The sequence below is a fragment of the Cibotium barometz genome, chromosome 3, assembly GCF_041138505.1.
Source record: "Cibotium barometz isolate CiBa-2024 chromosome 3, ASM4113850v1, whole genome shotgun sequence".
Classification (NCBI taxonomy): domain Eukaryota; kingdom Viridiplantae; phylum Streptophyta; class Polypodiopsida; order Cyatheales; family Cibotiaceae; genus Cibotium; species Cibotium barometz.
Genome location: NC_141048.1, coordinates 58255647 through 58267051, shown reverse-complemented (window position 1 = coordinate 58267051; position 11405 = coordinate 58255647). Strand labels below are relative to the sequence as shown.

The 11405-nt window shown below is 40.8% G+C and overlaps 1 protein-coding gene across 3 annotated transcripts; it reads left to right on the top strand.

Moving 5' to 3' along the window:
• The first annotated feature begins 7006 nt into the window (after positions 1-7006).
• On the top strand, positions 7007-11079 carry LOC147640309 (1-deoxy-D-xylulose 5-phosphate reductoisomerase, chloroplastic-like). Of its 3 annotated transcripts, none has more exons than XM_086779035.1 (13): positions 7007-7395; positions 7699-7756; positions 8084-8256; positions 8335-8421; positions 8562-8687; positions 8784-8846; positions 9033-9182; positions 9360-9427; positions 9540-9651; positions 9748-9852; positions 9929-10050; positions 10380-10526; positions 10641-11079. In XM_086779035.1, the coding sequence occupies exons 1-13, from the start codon at positions 7342-7344 to the stop codon at positions 10804-10806; spliced, it is 1431 nt and encodes a 476-aa protein (XP_086635161.1). In that variant the 5' UTR covers positions 7007-7341; the 3' UTR covers positions 10807-11079. The 3 variants fall into 3 exon arrangements, with proteins under 3 accessions (XP_086635161.1, XP_086635145.1, XP_086635154.1); XM_086779019.1 differs by having other exon boundaries at positions 7076-7395; positions 8072-8256; XM_086779028.1 differs by having other exon boundaries at positions 7076-7395; positions 7699-7757; positions 8076-8256.
• The last annotated feature ends 326 nt before the right edge of the window (positions 11080-11405 follow it).

The following is an 11405-nucleotide window of genomic DNA, read 5'->3' as shown; positions in this document are numbered from 1 at the left end:
TTTGGCTCATGATGAAGGGTAACCCCAATGCCCTTACTTTTGATGAGTTGGTTACATTGCCCTTGCAAGAAGAGCAATCTCAATAAAATCAAACTAGTTTGCAGGTGGGAGATCATGCATTTGCTACTAGTCAAAAGGTAAAGGCCAAGCTTTACATGTCTATAAGCCAAAGGTAGATCATGCATTTGTTGCTACTAGTCAAAAGGTAAAGGCAAAGCTTTACATGTCTATAAGCCAAAGGTAGAATCAGCTTGATCTTCTCGAAAGGATATGGAGAAGGGGAGTGATAAGCCTAACAAGAAAGACAAATGTAACTACTTTGGGAAGCTAGGCCATTATATCAATGAATGTAAAAAAAGGCTAGAGAAAGAGAAGAAGAAAGAGTTAGGCATGGCTCTAGTTAATGCATCAGCATTAACTAGAAAGACAAATGTAACTACTTTGGGAAGCTAGGCCATTATATCAATGAATGTAGAAAAAGGCTAGAGAAAGATAAGAAGAAAGAGTTAGGCATGGCTCTAGTTAATGCATCAGCACACCAAGTGCTAAAAAGGAGGAGTCAACAACTATACATAGGATGATTGGGCATTCATTATATGCACTACGGTTATGATCCTTTTATCCATGATGTATGCATGCTAGTGATAGATTAGCCTATTTGATACTTTGATAGTGGTGCTAGCAAGCACCACTATCAAAGTTGATGCATCAACACACATAGGGATGATTGGGCATTCATTATATGCACTACGGCTATGATCCTTTTATCCATGATGTATGCATGTCCGTAATAGATTAGCATGTTTGGTACTCCGATTGTGGTGCTAGCAAGAACATTTCTTAGCGTGATTTACTATTTCTCTTGCTGATTTCCCTCTCATCAGTGGAATGGCAAGACAGCAGTCTGTGGTGTCAGACTAGTCACGAAATGTCATGGGAGACTTGTAGCCCCCCGCCAGAGCTTCTGGATTTAAACACCAACACTAGAGTGGTCATGGGGACACTTAGAACTCAACTCAGCCTTGGAACTTCTCACACTCACACTCTGCTCTCACATCGCTAAGCCACACTCTCACTCTCACTCTCTTTGGTAGATAGCACACATCATTCGAAGTCAACACATTGTGAAAAATACAGAGATAAAGTGAGATGCAACATTTCTCTTTGATAAATGTATTACTTCTAGAATTGGTACAATTCACTACAATGCCCAAGACAATTCACTATAGAGCAATTGCCCAAGACATAAATGAAAATCTCCTAAGAACTACAACCATAGCATGGTTCACATCATTGGCTATTCACTAGGTGTGACTATCAGCAGCATCATGCATTCCTGCAACCTTCAGCTCTCTCTCCCGCTTGCTCACCTTGCATTATCCTTTTAAGCTCGGACTTCTTGATCTTGGCAACGGCCACCCCGATGGTTATAGCCCACCATCTTCACACGTGTAGTACCGAGGTGGTGCCCACGATGTGGAAGGTGGTCAAATTGTGTGCTCTGCCGCAGCCGCATTGACCTGCTCGGCTCAACACTTAGCCCCGCCCAGTGCTGGACCTTCTGATCTCTGGAACCCGCTCCTTTTGTAAAGTTTTCTTTGAATTTCGTAAACATCTCCGGAGGAGTGTTGTTTGGAACGTACACATTATCAGAGTAAGTTCCGTACTTCTACATTTTCAGATTCCTAGGCATTGCTTTTCTCCATTCTTAGGTTCACCATCATGCAAAAGGCATGCTTGAATCCATTTTTCCTAGTTGAATTGGGTGGTGAAAGGTTCTCCGCATTGACTTTCCCATAAAGTTTCCTCTATGTTATGGCTTCCAGTGGACTTGTTTTGGGGGTTTATTTCTAGCCAAATTAGTTTGTGTAAAACTAGAACTTTCTTTTTCGAGGATTTCCTCAATTTGAAGATACAGAATGCTACTCAGCGGAGATTTTCCACTTCACTGCGATTTTCCCAAAAGGAAATATTTATGTCCTAGTTGTGGTGGAGGTTTTCTTCACTGGGGAATTTTTTAGCGGAGTTGCAGTTATACATGTAAAGTTGGCACTCTTTACATAGATCAAGGGAGGGAGAATATGTTAAAAGAGTTTCATGTATATATGGCTAAAAGAGGCATAAAATGTACAATACCTTATACACCTTAGTAAAATGGTGTGGCTGAGCATGTCTCTCATGGAGATTGCAGGTTGCATGGTTAAAGGTTATGACTTACCTCATGTTTTTTTATTAGAGGCAGTTATGTGTGCCACTTATGTGCTAAATAGAAACCCCACCAAGGCCAACTTACAAATAATTACCATGTATGAATCTTGGAATGTTAAAATGCTCTCTGTGGCTAATTTTTGTGTTTTTGGTGGTTGTCTTGCTTATGCTCTTATTCCTGAGCAACAATATAATAAGTTTAATAATAGGGCAATAAAATGTATTTTTATGGGATGCAACTCAGTCACACAAAGCTCATTTTGGTGTGAGTAGAGATGTTTTCTTTGTTGAGAACTCAGTTCAGCCCATGCTTTTATGAAAAAAAATAGTGAAATGTATGCTCATAGGACATTCTTGATACACTCTTACATTTGTACAATGTCAAGTAGCCATATGTAGAGCAAATGGATTCTCAAAACGATGCTACAAATCAACCCATATCGGTTGAAAAGAAGCTTGAATTTTAGCCCATCAGTCAGCCTATTGATGAGGTAATTGTGGATGATGCAGTCACACTGGATGAGGAAAGAGTAGTGATATAGGCATCCAAGAGTATGCGAAAATGGCTAGTGTAGACATTGTTGTGCGGGCAACAAATTAGCATTGGTAGTGCATCATGGTTGGAAGGTACATCAATTGGATATCAAGACTGCCTTCTTAATGGTGACTTGCATGAGGAGGTTTATGTATGTCAACCTCATGGTTTTGTTGAGAAGGGCATGAATCTAAAGTATATAGGTTAAGAAATGCTTTATATGGCCTTAAGCAGGATCCAGAGCATGGTATGAGAAGATAAATGCATACTTGATTGTAAATGGTTTTTGCAATAGTCTAGCAGACTTGCAAAATGGTAGTTTCGGAAGCCATTGAGCTTAAAGAGCTACTAGAGGACTCATTTGGCTTAGTGTACCCCCCTAGGGTATACCTCTTCTCTTTCTCAAAGGAAGAAAGATGGAACACTCAAGATATGCACATTGATTATAGAGGGCTAAACCAATTGACGATCAAGAACACCATCCCCCTAGGATCGATGAGCTCCTAGTAGATAGATTGTTTAGTGCCTAGATCTTTACAAAGATTGATTTGAAGTCAGGGTTTTACCAAATAAAAATTAAGGAGTAGGATATTTTAAAAACAACATTCAATACTCGATATGGCCATATGAGTTCACAATTATATCATTCGGCTTGCCAATACTCATGCCACATTCAACTGCCTTATTATGCAATAGATCTTTAAAAAACTTGGAATATTTTGTCCTTGTTTTCTTTGATGATATTCTAGTATTATCAAAGAATTCTCCTACCACATTCAACCACCTTATGCAAGAACTTAGATGAGTTTATCTTTGTTTTCTTTGATGATATTCTAGTATATTCAAAGAATGATGCTGACCATGAAATGCCATTCTCAGGTACATAAAGTCCAAAATCTGCAAGACCTTTTGCAAATCCTTCTCGTGCTATTCTACAGTGGTAGAATAAATAAGAATATCATTCTATACTTGTATAGTTTTGTCTACAAATCGAGCACCAAACCAGTTCTCTCCTTGGGTAGAGATGATGGTTCATCGGATCTTCCCTATCTGATTTAGCCTTAATTTATCTAGCAATACAACGATGAGCTTATCGAGATTCACGTTCTTAATTTGTTTTCCTACCCTTGTCTGAGTTGCTATATTGGCCCGAAGCTTACGAAGAAACAACTAAGGTTACACATATAAATCATCTAGTTAAGGCAATTCCAACATATTGTCCTCAAAATTAACAAGTTTATAACATTTGTTAAAAGTGATGTCGGCTTGGTAATTATCAGGTAGTCGTGCAACATCTTAGAATTTCTCACTCCAACTCAGAAGTAGGGTAAAGTTAATATTTCTCTACATTTACGCCTAGATCGAGAGATGTAATTCTCATGTTTTATATTGTATAGTTGAGCTACTGGGCTCCATTTGTCACCGCTTCATGCAAAACTTGGTATAAACACATTCTAAAGCCTTGTGAAGTTAATTTTTTCCTCAGGCGGCTTAAGAGATCAATACCATTGGTGTGCTTTTCCATCTAGTGTTAATGAAAAGGCATGTATTTTCATTTGGTTGCTCAATGGTGGGTCCACAGGTTTCACACATTGATTCAAAAATTTATAGGTGTTTGGATGTAATCATCATCACCTATAAACTTTTGCATGAGCTTTGCCACATTTTGTGGCTTGGCTTGTGAAACTCTTGATGGTGGAAGAGCCGTTTCCAACTACCTAACAACCCTTCTACTATTTCTTTAGCCATCCTGAAATAGATCATTGGATGTTGTGACTGCCAAATGTGTGGGGGGGGAGGGGTCTTTCAATTCTTCCTGGTAAGACTCTCAACAGCGCCCTTCTTATAGCTACTGCACCTCTTCCTCTTCCATGTCCACCATGGTGTGTCTCATGAGGTAACATCAATGCAGGGTCTACGACAATGGGGGTATGGCCACACCAGCTTTCCTCATGTCAACAATAGCAAGCTCCATGGCCGTATCATAGAGAGGTAAAACTACATTTTTTCATAGTCCACAGAGAGTGGGTCTCTAAGCATAGCCTCAACCTCGGTGCTACTGTAGACTTGTTCACATGGTTCTTCTAAGGCTTCACCCCTAAGTTTGTTTTAGTTGTATGGGTGACCATTTTTATATCTTCTTGAGACTCTTCGAGAATATGGTCCAAGGGTGGCATCCCTTCCTCCATAGCACGGGATCTTGTTTATGCATCGTGCAGAGCGGTTTGTCCCTATCCAAATTCGGTCGCACTCCTTTTATGTTATCTTGTTAAGTTAATCCGGCCCGTCTCTTATCAAGTTGTAGCCTCTCTTACTCAAGTTACAAGTTTATGATTTACGAAGATAATGTTTTCCATAAACAGTGAGGACACACACTAACATTTGGGTTGGGAAAAGAAGTTTCTATTTCGATGGGAAGTAGGCAAACAACCTCTTTAGGCATACATTAGACTTTGAATTTGCAAAGATAGGAAAGCTATTAGATATGCAAGCAAAAGGAGGAAGGATTGAGAGGAGGGGAGTGAATTGTCTTTGACCATACCTATGTGTTGTGTGTAAGAGCACAAATTGTTACTAGTCAAATGGATAGGTTGAAGTATTTAAAAGTAATTGATAAAAAAAAGCTTTAATAATGGATATTATAGAGTTGAATGATATATCTAAAAATGTTTTTTAAACTTTACTTGCACAATAAAATCAAAAATTTTGAAAAATGGTTTTTACTTGCAAAGTTTGAGATGGTAAATAATTATTGGGCAAATAACTATTGGGTTCTAACTTTCTAAGTCCTCAGTCTATGTAGAAAATACATAATTATTGGGCAAATGGCTATTGGGTTCTAACTTTCCTAGTCCTCGGTCTATGTAGAAAATACATAATTATTGGGCAAATGACTATTGAGTTCTAACTTTCTTAGTTCTCAATCTATATAGAAAATATAAAAATATTGAAACTCATGTGGCTCCATTTAAAAGAACTGGCATGTTCTTACAAGGCTCTTTTTTTGCTTAGCTTAAAACTCGAGCTATTCGCTATTGTGAAGTCTCTTTTGTGGTAGTGGGCTACGCTTTTAGTTGCTAATCAAGAGATCTCATATCCAAGTCCCATTCCTTGTACTTAGCGCCATCATATGGACTATATGTGGCTTTTGAAGACACCTATCTCTCTCTCTCTCTCACACACACACACACACACACACACACACACACACATCTCTCTCTCTCTCTCTCTCTCTCTCTCTCTCTCTCTCTCTCGATCCACCCGAGTTCAAGTCCCACCGTTGGTCGTATATGCCACGTGTTGCATTCTACCGACGTTAATACCTCTCTCTCCCATAGTGTGTGCGTGTGTGTGTAATAAAAGAGGACCCTCGCACTACCTTTCTGCCACCCACAAGTGGGGCAGATTGGCTAGTGCGAGGGCCCTTATAAAGGCCATGATCCACCCGTGTTCAAGTCCCACCGTTGGTCGTATATGCCCTCGTGTTGCATTCTACCGACGTTAATACCTCTCTCTCCCATAGTGTGTGTGTGTGTAATAAAAGAGGACCCTTGCACTATCTTTCTGCCACCCACAAGTGGGGCAGTTTGGCTAGTGCGAGGGCCCTTATAAAGGCCATGATCCACCCGAGTTCAAGTCCCACCGTTGGTCGTATATGCCCTCGTGTTGCATTCTACCGACGTTAATACCTCTCTCTCTCTCTCTCTCACACACACACACACACACACACACACACATGCATGTCCATTGAGAACCTTCTCTTTTTGTTGCTAGATGCAATTGAGGTGATTCAATAAAGGAATTTAACAACGTCCTTACAAATTAGACAATATCAAATTTTATGTATTCATTTTGGGCAAAACAATGTTGTGTTCAGTGTGTTGTTGCAATTGGCCCACGAGATGACAAAAGAAAGTTTGTTTTGTGGGATGTCAAAGAAAAGAGCATCCCACTGTTTGAAAAGAACTCAAAATAAGGAGAGGTCTTTACTTTGGTCGGTTTTCCTTCGAAATATGCACATCAGTCTATTTCATAGCTAAAATTTTCAAAATCTTAACCAGTATTTTCAAAGCAAACAAAAAATTCAGTTGGTTTTTTTTTTCAAAAGTGAGTTTTGAAAAAAGTTTTTTCCTCTTTGTATGTAAGCATTTCATGTGTAGCATAAGGAATATAATGGGGACCCAAGGATAAGAAGAACAAATAAAGCTAAAGAAACACTAATTGGATAATAATAAATAAATGGGGCATGAACTTACTATTGAAGGGACGGCGCTTGGTGATCAGAGAGCTCACGGCACGAGGGGGGTCACAGGTGTTGTTCTTGCCTGTTTTTGGGGGTGTGTTTATTAAGAGGGGATAGGGTAATCAACGTGGGTGCTGCAGTTACTCCACTACTGAGCATCTTTATAGTGTTTGTTGCTGCTCATCCACAGAGGAACTGTCTCTTGTTGTTTCAAGGGCAGTTGATTCCGTGTGTGTGTGTGAGAGAGAGAGAGAGAGAGAGAGAGTGTGTGCGTGTGCGTGTGAGAGAGAGAGATCATAGCTTGTTTTCTGCTTCATTCCATTGCCCCAGTATCTCCATCTGGGCTTAGCTCCCCATGGCCCTTCAAGCAGCTGTATCTTCATCGCCTTCCCATGTGGGCGCCCATACTGTGAGAACTTTACCTTCATGAACCCACCTACATGTTTCTGGTTTTTTGGGGACCAACATTTGGGGAAGCTTTGTTTCAACAGTAGGGCTCTCCATGCCAACATTGCACCCGCATACAAAGGCTTACTTGTAACAATTGGGCTCTTGTCAGTATCATAAAAGTTCACACACTTGCCAAGCAATGGCACTATAGCCCATTTGCAAGTTCACTAACAATAACACAATACATCATAGTTAGCCTTTCTTATGTTTAGTGCTATGATCATCTTTAAATGCAATCCTTCTATCCATTTCACTCATCCAGGTGGAGACACAGTTGGGCTCTTGTGAAAGCACTCTCTTCAGCAGAACCAAGATCAAAGGTAACCCATTTGATTCTCCAGTCAATTGACAGGTGTATATATGTATGTTTATATACTCATTTGTATCTGCAGTTCAAGTGTATTTAAGGCAATTAGGATGTATATGTAAGTTCATTTGCATGCATGCATGCATGTATGTATCTGCAGTTCATATCCATATACAGCAGTTAGACGTAGCTATGTATTTATCTGCAGTTAATATTACATGTATGGAAGTTAGTATTTGTATGTAAGTTTGTATTATGTATTGTGCATGACTGTGCTACAGTGAATGCTGGGAATGCAGTTGTTAACTTCTACTGATGTTGGTTACTGTGGGAGTTACAGTTCCCAGAATTGGAAAGCTTGGAGAGCTTTCTGCACAAAGTATCAAGTGCTCTGCAGCAGCAGCACCACCCCCTGCCTGGCCTGGGAGGGCAGTTGTCGACGAAGGGAAGAAGGCCTGGGATGGACCTAAACCAATCTCATTGATAGGATCGACTGGATCAATAGGAACTCAGGTATAAAATAATGTGGTTTCAATGTCTAGCTGACCTTGAACCCTTCATCACCCACCTTAATCATTGTACTGGTGACAGACGCTTGACATAGTGGCCGAACACCCCAACAAGTTCAAAATCGTTGCATTAGCAGCAGGATCCAATGTCACATTGCTTGCTGATCAGGTACCTATCCAATGAGAATCAAAATCTTGAATTTGAAATCAAATGGTTTTGTTATGCAGTCTCATGATTAATACATAGGTAACTCTGAAAGCTCACTACTTTTATAGTCTCTTGACTTCATGGTTTGAATGGGTGTGCAGGTCAGGAGATTTAAACCCAGCCTGGTGGCCATCAAGAATGCAGCATTGGTTGCTGAGCTCAAAGAAGCCATAGCTGATGTTGATCCTAAACCGGAAATTGTTGTTGGAGATGAAGGGACAGTTGAGGTAAGCTGTTCTCCAAGATCAATGAGCTAGTTTTAGTGCCTGACTTTGTCTTGTCAAGCATTCAATGCCTCTATTTACTTGAGAGTCCTGTAATAGGTTGCACGCCATCCTGAGGCCGTCACTGTTGTTACAGGAATTGTTGGCTGTGCCGGCCTAAAGGTATCACAGCAGGCTTATCATCCTCTTTTCTAGTGAACTTTTAGATACAGCCCTGAATGTTAGAAGAAGATGTCGTGTTCTTTGTAAAGACATTGATATTTTGTGCATTATCAAGCTTCCTTCTGATTGTGTTGTCTGTCAGTTCTAATCAGCCAACATCGGTGCTGCTGTCATTCTTGTTTGCAGCCAACAGTTGCTGCTATTGAAGCAGGTAAAGACATAGCTTTAGCAAACAAAGAAACCTTAATAGCTGGAGGTCCTTATGTGCTTCCATTAGCCAAAAAACATAACATCAAGATTCTGCCTGCTGATTCCGAGCACTCTGCCATCTTTCAGGTTTGTAGTAGGGAAACTTGTTCTTCCTTACTTTGAAGGTACCCCTTTCGTATGATAGGTTTGATAAAAGAGAATTACTCAGATGGAGCTTGGCAGCAGGCAGTTGATTAGGTTATGACTAATTGATTGTTGAAAGAGGGGCTGATGTGTTTTTCTCGGGGCTGATTGGTCATGAAGTGTATTCAAGGCTTGCCCGAAGGTGGATTAAGGCGGATCATTCTTACAGCTTCTGGAGGAGCATTTAGGTGAGGTATCAGTTGTTGGCTAAGCGAGGGGAAAATTGTTTACTTGCCCTCTTAACTTATGTTCAAGACTTGATCCCTTACCTATTTAACTACAAGCAGTTACTGGCTACAGAGACTGGCCTGTGGAGAAGTTGAAGGATGTGAAAGTCGCAGATGCCCTCAAGCACCCGAACTGGAGCATGGGAAAGAAAATAACGGTTGACTCTGCAACACTCATGAACAAGGTTGGTGCTTTCCTTACTGAATAGTGACTGCTACAATCTTATTACGTGGTTTCTTGATGGAATTTACAAAACCTGGTTTGTTTACATCTTTGAAAGGGTTTGGAAGTGATAGAAGCACACTATCTTTATGGAGCAGACTATGAAAACATCGAGATAGTGGTTCATCCCCAGTCAATCATTCACTCCATGGTTGAAACACAGGTATAAAGTTATGTTAACTTTTACCCTATTTAGATGATCCTTGTTTTGTAGACACTAACATTTTGTTGGTTTGCAGGATTCGTCTGTTTTAGCTCAGCTAGGATGGCCTGATATGAGGTTGCCCATCCTTTACACACTCTCTTGGCCAGAGAGGGTTCCGTGTTCGGAGTTGACATGGCCTCGCCTTGACTTTGTCAGGTGATTCCCCTGTTCTTTTAACACTCAGAATGCCTCCTCGTTTTGTACACAGGATCTCAAGGTTCGCATGTGCTTCTTGATTTTACAAAGGAGGATTGTATATGGGCTGCCTCTTGTATCTCATGTAGCTACCTCTAGTTAAATCTGTGGTTGAGTGGATTACAACTGAAACCTTTCCAGCCTGTTGGACCTCACTGGTCATGGTCTTAGAAGGGTATTAGCCCTTCGCTTGGTGGCTTCCTAGTCTGCTGCCTTGTCCACAGATGTACTACTTGCAAGGACAGAATAGGGCAATGTTTCTTTTCATTAACATTGTCAATGTATTGCAGGATGGGATCTCTGACGTTCAGGTCACCTGACCATGCAAAGTATCCCTCCATGGATCTTGCATATGCTGCTGGTAGAGCTGGTGGTACAATGACAGGAGTAATGAGTGCTGCTAATGAGAAGGCAGTTGAGCTCTTCCTTGATGAGAAGTAAGCTGCATGTAGTCTAGGTTTTTCCTCATTGGCATCACACATGGAGAGAGTGATGGAATGGAGTGGTGTGATGCACAAAACTCATCTTTAACCTCTGCATGTTCTCTTCAGGATTGGCTATCTCGACATATTCAAAGTCGTGGAGGAGACTTGCAGTAAGCACCGACAAGAGCTAGTATCCCAGCCAAGCTTGGAAGAGATAGTGCATTATGATCTGTGGGCTCGACAATTTGCTGCCCAGTGCCTCTCAAAGCAAACTGAGCCTTTAGCAATCTAAGGACATCTTAAGTTATAATTTGAATAGCCTTAATAGGTCTTGGTTATGTATTTTAGCATGGAAGGAGTTCCCTATTCACTAATCCTGCATGTCCAGGCTTCCATCGATGAGCCATGTGTTGTGGAATGTTTGAATAAGGTAAACGTCCACAACAACAATGAGGAGGTGCTATAAAGGTGGTGTGTATTAAAGTGAATAACTGTAACAGGAAATGGCAGTTCCCTTGTCAAGAACTCCCTTTTCTTAATCTTGTCTGAAGATATTCCTCACTAATTTCTGCACACTAGTCTTTCGCCTTTTTCCTCACTATTAAGATCAGGCCCCAAATTGCTCTCTATTCCTCTCAAGTTTTTCCCTCATATCTGATCTCTTATTTACCTTTCATCTTTCTCATATAGCTAGAAAAACATGCTGTTTCCCAGTGGTTTCCATTTCCTAGTCCCATGTTGTTTGCACTACTCAAACATGAGCTGTTTCTGGTTCTGTTCTGCCCACTGCTCGTGGTGCGAAGCATGGCCATGGGGGCCTGTTTTTCGGTAAAGGGTGGCTGGCGGAGACTGGAGTCCTTTCTGGAAAGCGAGGCCGACCCAGGAACATTC

Coding starts and splice junctions, on each gene's coding strand:
- LOC147640309 (XM_086779019.1), top strand. CDS start 7,342: ATGGCCCTTCAAGCAGCTGTATCTTCATCGCCTTCCCATGTGGGCGCC. Junction 7,396..7,698: donor CCCATGTGGGCGCCCATACT/GTGAGAACTTTA, acceptor TCACTCATCCAG/GTGGAGACACAGTTGGGCTC. Junction 8,688..8,783: donor GAGATGAAGGGACAGTTGAG/GTAAGCTGTTCT, acceptor GTCCTGTAATAG/GTTGCACGCCATCCTGAGGC.